The sequence below is a fragment of the Spinacia oleracea genome, chromosome 4, assembly GCF_020520425.1.
Source record: "Spinacia oleracea cultivar Varoflay chromosome 4, BTI_SOV_V1, whole genome shotgun sequence".
Taxonomy (NCBI): domain Eukaryota; kingdom Viridiplantae; phylum Streptophyta; class Magnoliopsida; order Caryophyllales; family Amaranthaceae; genus Spinacia; species Spinacia oleracea.
This window is the reverse complement of record NC_079490.1, coordinates 185,970,033-185,986,687: the sequence shown is the minus strand read 5'-3', so window position 1 is coordinate 185,986,687 and position 16,655 is coordinate 185,970,033. Positions and strand designations below refer to the sequence as shown.

The following is a 16,655-nucleotide window of genomic DNA, read 5'->3' as shown; positions in this document are numbered from 1 at the left end:
TAAATTTTCAATTGTAATTATTTCTCAAAAATTTTATTTGCAAAAATCATAAAATTTATTCCAACTTTATTAATCTTTTTGTAAATCTGTCAAAATTTTATGTTCTACGTACTACTTTATTCTGGAATAATAATTTTGTTACACACATATTTTAAAAAAAATGGTCAAATAATAATTTTAGAAAATCCGTGCACGTACGGAATCTAAATAATCCTTCATCAGTTCATTTTTACTCGCAACGTTTATCACTTTCACGCATGCCAATAAACAACTTTGATCATTAATATCTTTAATTCTCTTTAAGAAAAATTATAAAAAGTTAATATTTTAAAAATACATATTAAGATAAATCTAACAAGATCTCACATGACTATGTTTTAACTTACGTATAAATCATCAACAATAGTCAAAATATAATATGTGAATAGTTTAGAATTCACAAACGTTACGAGTATTAAAAATCGAAAAAAGTATCTACTACAAAGCATGTATTACTCCTTATTTTTTGCCTTTTTTCTGTTGAAAAATATTCATCATTGAAAAAAAAAGAAAACTTTGGAGGAGGAGGAGGGGGCAAAGAGCTACAGAAAGGGCCAAGGAAGGTTCTTTTCTGCATCAAATCCAGTTCTTTAATAAGTGCATATCTTTGTTCTCTTTCTCCTCTCCTTTCCTCTCTTTCTTTTTCTTCAACATTTCCACTTAAATTCAACCTCATTTTTCTTTCTACAATTACTGTAATTTCCCCCTGTAAATCTCAATTCTGTGTTTTGAGTTTCATGTCTAGGCCATTTCAGCATGATTACATAGGGTTTTCAGAGGTTTCTTCCATGGAAAACTCTGTCAAATCACCCAATTTCTCTTTAAAAACTGAGCTGAGTCTTGGGTTACCAGGTTCTGAGTCACCTGAAAGGAAACCTGGTTCTTATGGGGTTACTATTTTTGGCAAGGATTTTGAAGGAAAATCCCAAAATGGGTATTCAATTTGCTCACCTAAATCTTCTGCTTCTGGGGCAAAAAGGGGGTTTTCTGATGCAATTGATGGTTGTGAGAAATGGGTTTTTTCTATTAATGGAAATTCTGACCCTAATTTGAGTAAAGATGGTGCTAAAAATGGTAAGAATTTTACTTGTGTGGAGAACAACAATGTCCCTTCTTCTCCTAAACCTGTTCAGGATAAGCAACCTCAGCTTTCTGCTGCTAATGAACTTGCTAGTGCTCCTGCTGCCAAGTGAGTTTTTTTTTTTTTTCTTTCTAAATTCTTTTTAAAACATTAAGAATTTACTGCTAAAATAATGCATTATGTTTGATTAAATTGAACTTGTTTGTGCTATGTTTGTTTGGAACTTATATTGCATTTTGATTGCTTTTCTGTTTTCAATTAGTTGTTACCAGGAAATTAATGTTTGATTGTTCTTGTTATGCATGAGCTGCCTAAGTAGAAGTTCTGAAGGATCTACTAATGTTGCTTTTGAAACTGTTTAAAATCATAATAATTTCTTTGAAAAATTTGTGATGCATGTTCATTGATATTGGTATGGATACAGATTAGATTTGTCATTCGAAGATGAATACACTCACACACAACCACTGTTACCTGATTCGCTAGTATGAGACTGGGTATGGGTACGCAATTCGCTACTTAATTTGCTAAATTATACCAAAATTGGACCATTTTCATGTTATAATTCGCTTTTTCGGTACGCAGTTCGTGGGGTGATTAGAGAATTAGGTAACACTGCACACAACTCAAATCTTCGGGCTTTATTTGTAAAGTCTCTATTCCTTGGTAATCAAAACCCGGCTAACCTAGCCTCCTCCATCCCTCGTGACCAACAAGGGGCCCGCCAACGCTCGTGAAAACCCGGGTCTCGGTCGGTCCTCTCAAGGCAAAAAATTGGTACTTTGTGATATGTTCTGTCTCGAAATTGAGAAATTGCACCACATGTATCATGCATCATTGTAGCTATTTGTGTAAGGAACTCAATTGTGATCCTCTCACTTCCATGATTAGCTTCCTTTTTCTGTATGTGGGGATATTGAGAGTTTGAGACATTTGTTTGAAACAGAACACAGGTTGTGGGATGGCCACCAATTCGATCTTTCCGAAAGAATACTCTGGCGTCTTCTTCTCCGAAGAACAATGGTCATACAGAGGAGAAATCTGTGTGCCTCTATGTGAAGGTTAGCATGGATGGTGCTCCATACTTGAGGAAAGTTGACCTCCAAACTTACAGAAACTATATGGAACTTTCTTCTGCTTTAGAGAAGATGTTTAGCTGCTTTATAACTGGTATCCTCTCTTTCTTTCTTTGTTCCAGTACTCTAGATTTTGATAACCATTTCATCATGAAATATACAGATGACTTTACTTCCTCCATTTCACTTATGGATATCCAAACATGATCATAAAAGATTTAAACGTGTTTAAATAGTAAGTGCACTAATGTACATACTTCTGTTGTTATATGAGCATTAGGAAAAAAAGTTATAACAGATGTACGATGTCGTTGTGAAAACTGAAAAGAGTACTAGTTGCAAATATCACCAAAAGTCTTGGTTGAAAAGGGAGCCATCACTGCATCAGTGAAATTTTTTACATGCACGTGAGTGCATCTAGAGCTAGGTGCACCAAAGGGTATGTTTTTTTGCTTATTTGATGATAAATACATTTCAAAATCTTCAAATTAACAAAAATTATCATATGAGTAGGAATATACCCTTGGGCCTTGGGTGCACACTAGCACCCGTGAAAGTTCTTATATGCACCCGAGTGCATCTAGAGATAGGTGCACCAAAGGGCATTTTTAAGCTAATTTGGTAATATTTACTCAATTCAAATCTTCAAATTAACAATAACAAATGAGTAGAAATATACCCTTGAATGCACACTAGCACCCGTATGCATAATAGAGGTTCTGATGCATCAAACACTTGGGATTCTTCTTGTTTTCCCAAGATTTATGAAAGCATTTGTGTCTCAAAATGAGCTGAATCAAAGTACTCCATATATAATGAGTCTTCATAGCATGCATTATCTTCTTCCCAATATCTTAGATTAGTAGAAGTTGTCCGGTTTAGTAACGAGTAACGACTATGGTGGTCCAGGTCAGTATTGTTCCAATGGCCATGGAAAACAGGATGCAGATCTCCAAAATGCTGAATATGTGCTGACGTATGAAGACAAGGACGGCGATTGGATGTTAGTTGGTGATGTGCCCTGGAGGTGAGTGCTGTTTATGCTTATCCTTCATCTCTTTTTCATAGTAGACTTTGCACTGAAAAGAAATGTCTTTTGGTGAGAAGTTGCTAGTTTTTTTTTTGGTTGTCAATTACATCAACATCATACTACTGCACAATTTGCTGCTTCGAAATTGGATTCAATCCACTTAGAAAGAAAATAACCTATATGGTGGCTAGCATATATGATCATGATAGCATTGTGACAATCTGGTCATATGTGGATTATTACTGTTCTAATTGTGATTCAAGTTCTTTTTACTTGTGTACTTCTGAATAACCATTTTATGATGAATCCTTGAAAGTATTTAGGACTGATTGGCGAGTCTAATGGGACCAAATTACCATTTTGATCTAGTCAATTTGAGGGAAAAGTATATTTCAATAACTGTTATTTGTGAATATTGCAAATAACATGGCATTTTCGTAATTAAATCGGTAGAAAAACTAAAAAAAAAAGAGGTGGGAATAAAAAAAAGAAACGAAAAGTGAATTAAATGAATAAAATTTGAGGTAATAGAATAAAATTTGAAGTTAACAGAATGAAATGTGAGCTTAAATAAATACGGAGTAATAATTGAAGTTAAAATGTATATCTTGAAAGTCTATTTATTTACGATTTTGCCATGTGATTTGTACTATTCATCAATAACAGATTAACTAACAGTTATTGATTTGGAATCACCCCAATTTGAGTGCATGTTTATTAACTATATCGCCATATCGGATATATATTTTCATGCTTGTGGTGTTAAACAAAACCTTTCTCAATTTATCATCCAAAGAAATTATTATCTATACTTATTATCTGCATCATTTAAATGATAATTATGTTGTTATGCTGATAGTTCTGGTTCACTGTTTCCCTGTAACAGGATGTTCACAGAAAACTGCAGGAAACTCCGGATTATGAAAGGAACAGAAGCTATTGGACTAGGTTTGTCAAATTACAACTTTGATAATAAGTTTATGTCTCATCCATTAGCTGAAAAAAGATTAATTAGATAATAAGTTTATGTCAAAGCTAATTTCAGCTGAAAAAAGATTAATTAGACACTAATCTTCTTGAATGCAGCTCCTAATGCAGCTGAGAAGAGCAACACTGAAGCCTAAGAACGGCTGCAAGTAAGGAGGCGTCTAGTGGAACACCGGGAGCCTTCAAGAGGTTTTGAAATTTAGGGAGTGTTGTGAGTTTTTTTTACTAGATTTGTTGATTGTGAAAAAAAAAAGAATGTGTCCTAGATAAAAAAAAAAAAAAAAACATTGTTGTAGACATTTCAAGCTTTTATATTAACCTTCTGAGTTCGGGTGTGCATAGATAGACCCTTATTTAAGATACATCTCGAATTCATTACATGAAAAAATAATCAAAAAAACTCTATGGAAGAATTGCCAAAATAACCTAAATTGAACGCGTAGTATTTTACTATATGTATGCTACTCCCTCCGTCCCTTAATACTCGCACCGCTTTCCTTTTCGGGCCGTCGCTTAATACTTGTACCGCTTCTATAAATGGAATTTTTTTAACCAATATTATATTATTTCTCACAATTACCTATTCCTTACAAAAAATCATTTAAAAATTCAAACCCCCACTATCCCTTACACATTTTCCACTAACTATATTAAAAAAAATACCCCACTATTAACTACGACCCATTAAACTAATAAGTCAATTCAAAATTCCGCAACGATAAAACCAGTGCAAGTATTAAGAGATAGAAGGAATACTAACTAAAATGTATTCCCAATATTCCAAGCTTTTGTTTACTCGGAAGAAAATAATCTTGCATAAATTGATTATTTTCCATACACTTCATAATCTCTAAAGTTTTGATTTAAACTAGTTTTTGATTTATCCAACTCTTATGACAACTTCCATGAAATCCGAGTGTTATTAGTGTTCAGTCAAATTCGGTTGAACCGAACAGAGCCTAAGAAGTGTGCTCAATGCAACACAATGTACACAATCTCTTGAGTATAAAGAAATACAATGTACACAATCTCTTGATGAAATCTTTCAATGCAAAGTACCTTTTAATTTATTCAGTGTGAAATTAAGATACTGGATATCTGTAAATCATATCGAGTTCATCTTGACATGTGTACTGGGGTAAATAAAAAGGGACAGAGGGAGTACAAAGTCAATCCAGCTCAAATACACTTTCAAAAGGGGGTTAGGATCGTATAATGACAATACGCGAAGATATGATGCTCTCTATTTGAGTATTTGTAGTTAAAGATGGCAGTGGGCCGGGCCGATCAGAAGCCCGACCCGGTCCGACACGAAAAGCCCGGCCCGGCCCGAAGTCGTGGGCCGAGCCTATACCTTATTTTTTTTTGGAAAAGCACGATAAGACACGACACGACAAAGCACGCAAAATTTTGTAAAATTAGCCTTAGGCACGACGGGCCGGCCCTGCCCGACAATAAAACCATGGGCTCGTGCTGGGTCTAGGCCTTGTTTTGAACTTTTCGGCCCGGCCCGATACAACATGGGCCTAGATTGGGCCCGGCCCGGCTAGGCCCGCGACCATCTTTATTTGTAGTATGTATGCAAGTTACTTATGGTATTACCCACTAAACTCTTGCAAAATCATTAAAAGCTGAGAAAATGATAAAAAAGGGGGAAAAGATTACACTCAAAATAAACAAGTTGATATTCATAAGATACAGTATCTGGAAAAATCTTGCTGAACCAAACAAGTCAAAAGCAAAAGAAAGAAACACTTTATATATATAACATCATAGCCGAAGAAATCAATTACAAAACTAACTCAATAATTCTGTTGGTTAGAAGGTGCAAAATTATAAGCTATGATTACAAAAAAAAAAAAAAACTTGAACAATGGTAGGTGAAACAAGAAAAATATCATTGCTGCAAAATGACCAAACTGACCTTTAAGACTCAGGTTTAGAAATCTGAACATATACCATCTGAGTGTAGCCATTAAATACAGAGGTTTCGAGCCTACCTAGACCGAGCCTTTGGAAGAGGCCGTACCGACCATCTTCAACGACAGGTGGCACAGACCGAGCCGGATCATATCTTGTTTGGTGGGTTAACGATGGACCGGCCACAGGCGGAACTTCCCAATAAACATCTAATATTGATTCCACAAATCTACTATTCTGAAAGTGTTCGGAATAAGAGATTAACTTGTTGCTGTGGTTAAAGTCATCACGCATATAGCCTCTTACGCCCCACCATGATTCACTAGGTCCGCAAAGTTCATCAATGTCCATTGCTTTTTCCCAGAATGGTTTCCTTCTTGCTCTTACTCTAGCTTCATCGCTGTCTTTGAAGCAACTGTGTCCTCCGCCTGTAACAAATTTAGATAAATGGAATTTGTTCTTTGAGAAAAAGCAGAAAGTCATGCATGAAGTTTAACTTTAGAAAGCAACATAGTTGTGACTAGGATAGCTTGGACAAATTGTTTTTTTTACCACCTAAATAAATCGAAAAATTGTTTTTTACCACTTAAAAAACTAAAACTTGTATTTTACCACCTAAACAAAAAAAAGATGAAAAACATACTTTTTACCACTAGAAAATGAAAAATATATGAAATCGTTATGCGGGGAGCCACAATAGCGGTAATATCTCTGTCATTTTCTCTTCTTCCATGATTTCATGTATTTTAACTCCCTTTCCTTCCCCGGCTTCCTTCTCTTCCATGAATTTTCATAATTTTTCCTCCCATTAATTCATAAAATTGACAAAGTTTAATGGTAGTAAAAAGAGGAGGGTGAAGGAGTTAAAGAAAATTGTAGATGGGAGTAAAAAATTGGAGGGAAATTGAACTAGTGGGCCTCACATAACAGTTTCATCTATTTTCCTGTCTTCAGTGGTAAAAAAAAAAAAAAGTTTTAATTTTCTTTTAGGAGGTAAAATACAAGTTTTAGTTTTTAGGTGGTAAAAAACAATTTATCCTAGTTTTTAACTAATTTTTTATTAACAGATTCGAGAAACCACAATTTTGAATAAAAGAGTTGGACGCCTGCATAAAAAAGATACGATACTAATACAAAGGTGACATCAGCAATCATGTTTTCCGGGGGGTGTGGTGTGATGGTGGTGGTGTTAAGGCAAACATTCATACAGAATAAACCCTTATTCAGTTTCAAAAGGCAAGGTGGCACACAGTTTATTCAATGCACAGCATAAGAAACAGAAGCTAAAAGGGACGGAAACTAGTTTAACAGACTACCAGCGCAAGGAAGTAAAGCAACTATACCTCTTATATAAGTTTGATCACAAATCTGTCTTAAGGAGTAATGATCTCCAGTTCCTGTGTCATAATTATCTTCAAAGACAATATGTCTGAAACCAGCCTTTAGTGCCTGCTTCAATCTATCAAGCAGAATTTCAAAGCAAGAAAGTATCCTTAATAAGCGACTTGGATTATTAGCAAAGAGAAACACAATATAGAAACAAACATTGCTAGGTAATATAAAAGGACACAGCAATCTACATTTGCTGGTTAGGAAATTATACCTTTTTAGTTCACTTTGATGGTCATCGAAGAAGATAAGAACTCGGCTTAGATCAGTAACCCCGTGTTTCTTCATCACGCTTTTCCAATCAACATTTCCAAAATCAACAAAGTCCTTCCCTGCAAAGTATGTGCAATTCTGATCAACATAAGCCGGGCCCTTCTTCAGATACTTTTCAGGATGACGTGGAGTAACTGATATTATCCTAGTGTTTGGCATAGCCTGTCTCAGTACCCATGTAGAATGCCCTTTAAAAGCACCACTCTCAATCATGAGATCTGGCTTCAGCCACCGTGCAATAAACCATAATCCAAAGCTATGGTCAAATCCCATGCCGAACATGTTGTTTTTGATCGGCCGTGATTCATATATAGGTACAAATTCTTCCAATCCACTGATGAGATCCTTGGACGTCCATTCCACCGTTTTTTCATGTTTCGATCTGCCTTTTGCCAACAAGAACAATTAGATCGGTGCAGACAGTAAGATATCTAAACAAGCTATTGACATGGAAAAAAGGTCAATACAAAAATCAAATGATGGAACGTGATAAAAGGCACATAGTGTGGTTTAGGAGACCACACATAGACCAAATGAGCAGGGATTAACAAATTGTTCCAGGATTTATGTGCTTCATTTTTAGTTGTTCTTATGGCATTGGGAACGACCTATTAACCAATTGGAAATTGACTGCAGAGGAAGGCCGTTTGACTTTCCTAACTCTTTAAGAGAGCTTAGGGTGCGAAGATTCATGATAGCTTAAAAAGATTAAACTCGAGCAGCCAGAAAATCTGCAATATCTGAAGTTTCTTTGTATTCATTGTGTTTAACAGAACAAGCTAGACAGACAGTCAAAACAAAGCCAACTTCAAACATGTAGTTTTAAAGAATAGTTTTTAACATTTAGTAGGTCGGAACCCTACAGCTGGAATAGGCAGTTAGGCACTGTCTACTTCATTAATACAAGTATACAACATTGTAAACACTAGTCGGAAACATGGTCAAGATTGTCCTTTCCTTAAGCATCCCTTCCATGATTGAACGTAAAAAAAAGCCCGCCATACATATTCCATAATAAAATAGGTTACGGGTGAGCTTTCCCAAACAGTTACTTTACAACTAAAGAGTACAATAGTAAAAAACATTTGCCAAATTTTAACTAATCCATAGCACTTGGCTAATAACTACTAGTACCTTATAAGTTCAGAAACTTAAGTTATCCCTACCACTTGGCGGATTATGACATCAAATCCGACAATTAGGACCCTCGGAAAAAATCCTCTCCCATTTTCCCCCACCTATTCCCATTTCCCGCTCTACTGCTTTTAAAAGAAACCCACTTTATTTGCTCCCTTCACTATTTTTAATTTTTCCACTTCTCTCAGCATATTGGGATAGGGAAATTTATCTAAAGCTGTGAATTGAAGAAAATTTTCCCTCCCACGTCAAAAACTGCCCGTTTAATATGAGTTCAACTGTGTACAATGTGAATCCGGAATTCAATAATTAGGGTTTCTTTTAGGCAAATTGAAATGCTTCTATACCTTAAATTGCATCTTTGTTTTGGTAATAACAGTGGTATATATCTAACCTTTTGACACAACTGAAAACACTGATCGCAAAGCAGTACCTGATGTTAGAGAGCCTTAATTTCAAGTGACTACTTCAAACAAAATTCATCTATTTGAATTTGAGGAGATATGTGTCAATTTGGGGAGGGGAGTGTTGAAAGTCTGTTTGTAGGCCCCACGGACCAATTGATGGAAGGAAACATATAGGAAATAGAGAAGTGAGGTTATTCAGTTGTTGTCAGGAGTTATACGAAGTAATTAAGTCACAACCAACTCCATGCCATTTGTGAACCCAGCAAAGCACACATATATATAAGTGCATACACCAAATCTCTGTTATTTGTGAATCCAACCAGGCAACCATCACGCATTTTTATATATGCCAACACCAGTTTCATATCATTCATGAACCCAGATTATCATACAGCTACGAAAGCCCATACATCAGGTGAAGATTGTACACATCATTCATGAACGCAACATTGCAAACTAATAATTGTACTTGATTAGAATTGGTGTCTCCTTTCAAAATAAGGAGATGCATATACAAGATGTGTTTAATTGAGTTCATAATAACATGGTACATTAGGTGCATCTAATAAGCTCTTCACTAAGAATCTACCAAAGAAAAATACTAGTAAAACCCTTCAACTTTGTCTAACTCTTAATCAAGAAACTACAAACTAGAGACTCACTTGATTCTAGCACCCTAAAACTCACTTACTCCGTACAATCTATTAACTTAAACTAAAATATGTTGTGAGAATGTTATCCGAACCAGAAGTACATTTAACATACATCCATGGATTTTTTCAAATGCTCCATAAAAGACTGCTAATTTCATCTTTACTTAATCATGCATACAAAATAAAATGTTCTGATTCATATCTAACAACAACCTAGGTCAAGCTATGTTATTAGGACGATAAGAGGACAATGTTATTAGGACTTTAGGAGGACAATATTTCTTGCAGATAGTCCAAGGCTCCAAGCAGACAATGAATCAAGCTTGGTTTCTATTCCAACTAGACAATCACTAGTTCTAGTAGCTCAACTAAATGCTCATATCTAGTCTTACTCTCTCTCATTGCACCACGAGTATACTAAAACGACACTAATTAATGAACCCAAGTTCCAAAAAGATCTAATTTCCCCTGAAACGAAGCATCCCTAATACGCTTCAACTCAAATCCAACTCTTTGTATAGAATTTATAAACAAGAGCAATACCCAATTTCCAGCTTCCTGGACATCTCTCAACCAAACAAAATGTAGCTTTTTTTTATGCAGATAAGAATGCTACAAAACTCCCCAAATCAACAGGTTTTTCATATCCAAACTTCCTAACAGATAAATAGAGTAGCATCTATCTGAGCTACTGATTTCCAAACTACCAAAAAGTACAAATACATAAATCGTTAACATCCAATTAGGTGGCCGCAAAAGGGTCAATAACAATAAGTTCTAGTCGAATGTCAGCTAGCTTAGTCAATTGAAGTTTAGGGGAGTTACCCAAAACCTGAAATCGAATCGCCTGTACATGATGCCCAATCTAATTCTCTCTACACTTCCAAAATTAATCAACATTCAATTAATTAGCATATATAATCACATCATCCTAAACCCCAAAAAAATTAATACCTAGATTCAAACAAACAAAACCCATATAGAATTCATCAGAAACAGATACAAATCTTCAGCAACTAACCAATTCCAGATCCAAATACATTAAAAAAAGATTCATAAAGATTAAGGAGCTTACACCAGGGAGCACCAAGAGATCCAAAGTCAGATTCAAGCCCATCAAATCCAAAGAAAGCGAAGCGCGAATGAGGTTGGAAATAGCTACTAGTTGAGGAAGAAACGCAAACGAGAGTACGAGTGTAGAAAACGACGGAAAAAGTGAACAAAACGACGATAAATGCGAGAGCAAGGCAAGGCCAAAGAAGGCCGTACCGAGTTACAAAATTGATGAACCGAGTTGAGAAAGCGACGGTTTTCTTGGTCTTTGATTCGTCGTCGAATTCTTCGGTTTCGTTATCGTCGCCTGAGACTGGTATTCGTCGAGAAGAATGCATCCTCTCTAATACTCCTCTCTCCATTTGTGTGTTGGGGAGGATTTTCTCTCTCTTCTTCTTCTTTACTGTATGTGTGCGAGTAAGTGACAGTGTGAGTGAAGAACTGAGAAAATACTCAGAAGTCGGACACCTGATCAACTCTGGCCCGACCCGGCCCGAAATTTGGGCAGATTTTTTCGGCCCGAACTGTCCCAGCCCGAAAGTTCAAAAAAAATGCGGGCTTTGGGCGACATAAAACAACATTTTTAGTTATAAATTTAGCCCGGTCCTAAAATGGCATAAAAAGCCTGCTATTTTTGGCCCGAAATAGGGGATTTTGGGCACAAAAAATCGGCCCGAAGTTTGGCCCGTTCGGCCAGACTGACATAATGGGCAAATTTTTATTCTCGAACCCCGCCCGGCCTGCCTTTTGATCAGGTCTAGTTTTTTGCAAAACACAGTGAAATTATCGACGAGTTTACATGCAGGTCGGATAGAACCATGAACTTATCTAAAGTTATTGGAACATATTAAATCAAATAAAATGATTAAATTTGATTGAAATTTATTAGGGTTGATTAGATCGGATTGCAAGAGAGTTAATACGGAGTACATATAATCTGATTGAACTTAATGACATAATAGGATATGATTGCAACTTATCTGAATTATACTTTAAATTTGTTTTTTTTGGATGGTGAATAGAATACACCCTAAGTAGGGCTACCAAGTACAGGCTTACCGCACTAATCATGACTCGTGACTTTGTGAGTAGAGTCAAGTTGAGTCCCGTAAGAGTGTGGTTAAAAAATAAAACATACAGAGTACTACTCTATATATTGGTCGTCTTAAACTTAGAACTCGTAAATATTTCTTTTTTTAGCGTAAAAACACTTATGTTTTTTAAAGTCAATTATCCCTCTCGTTTCATATATTTCGTATAAAATATGAGAATTCTTTTACAAAGGGTAGGAATTATATAACTCATTTCATAGCATAGGATGAGATTGGCTAAAAATATATCCGAACTGGTCCATTTTAAACGCTAACATTATTTATTAATGATATTAATTTATTTGTTATCGTTAGCGATCACCTACCGATAAAGAGTTTGTTAGTACTACTAAAGCAAAATCTTATTAGTAATGATTGCTTGCGTATTTCTTTTTTGGTGTACCACCCGGTTTACCCTTAGGGCTAATCCGAATTTAGGGCGAGTTTTGAGTGGATAGGTTCCAGTCCCCTCGTCACATGATTGGGAGGATCAAAGGAATGGCGGTAAGCCTCTAATCAATAGGCTAGAGTACTCCATATATTGGATACATTAGTAATATAAGAACACTTATGTTTTTTTTTTAGGTAAGTATGTTGATTAAAGTCAATTTTTCCTCTCATTTTATATTTTGAAAATGATAAAGGTCGCGACATGCAATCTTTAAGTTGTGTTACAATGATGATATGCCATGCTTATGTGTCATAAATTAAATTGGAAACAAAAATATTTAACTTATTGTATCCGTTTCTTTTTGTTTTAAAATTATTTTTCCTGAAATAAGTAAACAAGACAGAACCTAATTAAGGTGCAGGAAGTATTATTCCAACGCAACTCATGTAATGTTACTCCCTCCGTCCCTTAATACTCGCACCGGTTTGACCGGTGCGGAGTTTAAGACACTTGAATTGATTTATTAATTTAATGTGTGTTAGTTAATAATAGGGTATTTTTTAATATAGTTAATGGGAAATGTGTAAGGGGTGGGGAGTGGTGAGTTGGGGGTGTGAATTTTTAAATGATTTTTTGTAGGGAGTAGAGGTGTAGGTAGGTAAGTAGGTAAGTGTGAGAAATAATATAATATTGGTAAAATTTTCCATTTATAGAAGCGGTGCAAGTATTAAGGGACGGCCTGAAAAGGAAAGCGGTGCAAATATTAAGGAACGGAGGGAGTATTAGGAAGTGATTCAAAAAAGAAGCTAGGTGTGAAGAACAAGGACTTACTCCCTCCGTCCCGGAATACTCGACCCGGTTTGACCGGCACATAGTTTAAGGAACTTGAATTGACTTATTTAATTTAATAGGTAGTAGTTGATAGTGGGGTATTATTTTAATGTAGTTAGTGGGAGGTTGGTTAAGAGGTGGGGTTGGGGGAGAGTAGGGGTTGAATTTTTAATTATTTTTTGTATGGAGTAGGGGTAGGTGGGTTGGGTGGAGTGAGAAATAATATAATATTATTAGAATATTTCCATTTTTAGAAACAGGTCAAGTATTAAGGAACGGCCCGATAAGAAAAACAGGTCAAATATTTCGGGACGGAGGGAGTATTAATATGATATATATGGAATAATGGAGTACTAGTCCGTATAGGACAAGCTTAAAGGGGATAATAGTGTTGAAATTAGGTGAATCATAGTAGTCCCTTGACGACCAAACGAAGAAAATGACAGAGAAAAACAAGCAAGAACTGTAAATGTTTGTTGACTGATATATGATATACGAAGTATGATATATGATGTGGACTAAACTTTATTTATTAATACGGAGAAATGGTTGTTCACTGCATCTAATTTCTTCAATCCCGTGGCGGTGCTTTTTTCTTTTTCTTTTTATGCTCCAATTGTCGATGTCGGCTCACCAATCACCCTTCACCACCCCTGTCTTACCGCCTTCATTATTGTTAAGATCTGACCTATAAAACATGATATTATAAACGTATCAAATAAATAAAATAAGAGACATTTAATTACGGAGTACTTTATGTTGGAAATAATGCGTTGTAACCATGGAAATTTACAATAAAATAATAGTGAAGATCTCAAAAGCTGTGACGGGTTACAAGGTTCTCAGTGACGATTGCTCCCCAAGGGTAACACAACTACCTTCCAACTTTGTACCCCGATTGGAATGCATCTCTATTTGACGATAATGACAGAGATAATATTTTTTAGGGTTTTTTCGTTTCTCTGTTTGTATCTGAGTTTGTTTATTGGAATAAGTAAAGGAGTATTTATAAGGAATCCGGTATAAACCGCAACTCCCAAACAATACTCCAAAAACAATAACCCACGACAAACACTGAAACGGGCCCACAAGCATTATCACATTAAAAGGTCCGTATTAGATTATAGTTACCTAACACTTTATAATGCTAATGGGGTAGCTACACCTTTCCACTTAACTCCAACCAGAATAATGTTTTTTTCATTTTATCATGGACTATTCCTTTTCTTCATATTTACGAGTATTCATCTTCATACCAAATGAACTAAAACAACATGCATGTTTTAATCTCCCTTAATATACAAGTTTGACCAGGAAAATAAGTTTAGTCTCGTACTCAAGATTACCTGAACCAACACATAATCAAATAGCACAATATTTGAGCCAACTCAACTCAACTCAACCTAACCCATTTCCACTTAAATAATATCAAAAGGTCTTGCGCGCACAAGGTGTACAATAAATTTATTGTACACCAAGATAACTTTAACCATCTTTTTTTGTAACTTTAACCTAGTTTTGATTAACTTTATATTAGTAAAAAAAAATTGAAAAATAATTATTTTAATTGGTTAAATTATTAATTTTATACATTATTAGTGATTTTGAAGAAATAAGTTTTACTAAAATAAATTTTTTTATCACTTAACTTTTACATATATAAGCTTAACTTTTAAGCATTTTGAGTTAACTTTTACTCCGGTGTATAATATTTATTGTACACCCATTATAAATAAGAATTTGTAAAATCATATTTGAGAGATTTGTAGGTGTATCTATATTGTAAAGGCATGACATATTTATCAAAATATAGGTAATAAATAAAATACTACTCAAAGTATGTACTAAATATAATTGTACAAAATACAACATATAACGTATAAAAAAACAAAAAAATTGTATTATCAGATATTTTTTTTGATAAAATTCTACTCATATTCGGAGGCGTTGGTTGAAAAGAAAATGGTTGAATGGGTTAATTACTTAATTTGTGTCAAAATGTGAAATTGACGCATAGGTGATTCATCATATGGGTACAAACATTGAATTATATTTCTATGTGCCAATAAGAAGAAAGGGCCGGGGTTGACTTTTTATTATTTCAATTGGCTAATTTTATTTAATTATTCAAATGGCTGACTTTTTATAATAATTCAAATGGATGACTTATTTAATTAGTCAAAATGGCTGACTTTTAATACTCGGTAGGATAAAATGTCAATAAGAAAAGATGTACCAATAATATAATGGACTGCAAATTAAGATCAATAATAAAAAGTCAAAATGGACCTTTTCATGGATTACTCTTCTTGGTAGAGACTAGCTAGAGAATGATGATGATTGATGATGGGCAATCCGTGGACTATGGACCATGGTGCACATAGAGCATGGTGCACCATGTGTACCAAAAGAACACATGTGCATAAACAAAAGAACAAGATACTACGACAAAAGAACATGCAATAAAATGTTTTACATGTTTGTTATAAAAAATCACAATTTATTAAAAATATAAAAAAAATATATGTCAATGTTCTTTTTACGTAACCAGATGTTCTTTTAATTATATACTAATGTTCTTAAGGTGCACCATACTCTATGTGCACCATGGTCCACCTTCTAAATTGCAGATGATGGGTGTTCGATCAAAATCTAAAATTAATTATAAAGGCACATGTTTTATGTTTAACGTTAAGTTGATGAGGTCATACCAAGTAAGCAACTAAACGTTACCACGCCTCCCACGCGGAACTCCTACGTATCGGAATTATATGCTTAATTCCTAAGTTTAATCACTTGCTTAATTTTTTTGTTAATGACTAATGAGATGGGATTATTATGTATACCATGATGATAACGTAGTTAATCTTAATTGATAGAATATGACTAATTAATGAGATAGGCCGTATGGATATAATAAAACTGTTTTCTTTCTTTATACGTTGTATCTTATAAACACATGTGCAACTGATTGTGTTACTTTTGACAATCATCGTCGTAATTTTGGTTGTGTTACTTTTACTATTATTATTGTTTATAATTAAAATTACAATTATAAGAAGCTAGCTAGCGCCAAAGGTGAGGGGGTAATGGTGTGATTGCCGACAGTGGCGAAACCAGAAATTATATATAGGGGGGCAAATTTTAACAAATAATTTTAAAAAATTGAGGGAGCTGAGCTAAGAATTGATCCTTGGACCTCCAATTTTTAAGGAAAATAACCACTTGAGTTATACTAGACATGTGCTTTTATAGTGCATATTTAATACTTGAACATATCATGGGGGGGGCCATGAC

At 34.8% G+C, this 16,655-nt stretch overlaps 2 protein-coding genes across 2 annotated transcripts; one reads left to right on the top strand and one right to left on the bottom strand.

Moving 5' to 3' along the window:
- The first annotated feature begins 548 nt into the window (after nucleotides 1-548).
- LOC110801759 (auxin-responsive protein IAA27) lies at nucleotides 549-4,552 on the top strand. Its single transcript, XM_022007173.2, has 5 exons — nucleotides 549-1,228; nucleotides 2,067-2,290; nucleotides 3,106-3,223; nucleotides 4,113-4,174; nucleotides 4,313-4,552. The coding sequence occupies exons 1-5, from the start codon at nucleotides 777-779 to the stop codon at nucleotides 4,348-4,350; spliced, it is 894 nt and encodes a 297-aa protein (XP_021862865.1). The 5' UTR covers nucleotides 549-776; the 3' UTR covers nucleotides 4,351-4,552.
- A 1,393-nt stretch (nucleotides 4,553-5,945) lies between these two features.
- LOC110801760 (uncharacterized) lies at nucleotides 5,946-11,479 on the bottom strand. The gene is made up of 4 exons (XM_022007174.2): nucleotides 11,068-11,479; nucleotides 7,737-8,181; nucleotides 7,477-7,592; nucleotides 5,946-6,561 (listed from the first exon to the last, which is right to left on the bottom strand). The coding sequence occupies exons 1-4, from the start codon at nucleotides 11,405-11,407 to the stop codon at nucleotides 6,140-6,142; spliced, it is 1,323 nt and encodes a 440-aa protein (XP_021862866.1). The 5' UTR covers nucleotides 11,408-11,479; the 3' UTR covers nucleotides 5,946-6,139.
- Between the last annotated feature and the right edge of the window lie 5,176 nt (nucleotides 11,480-16,655).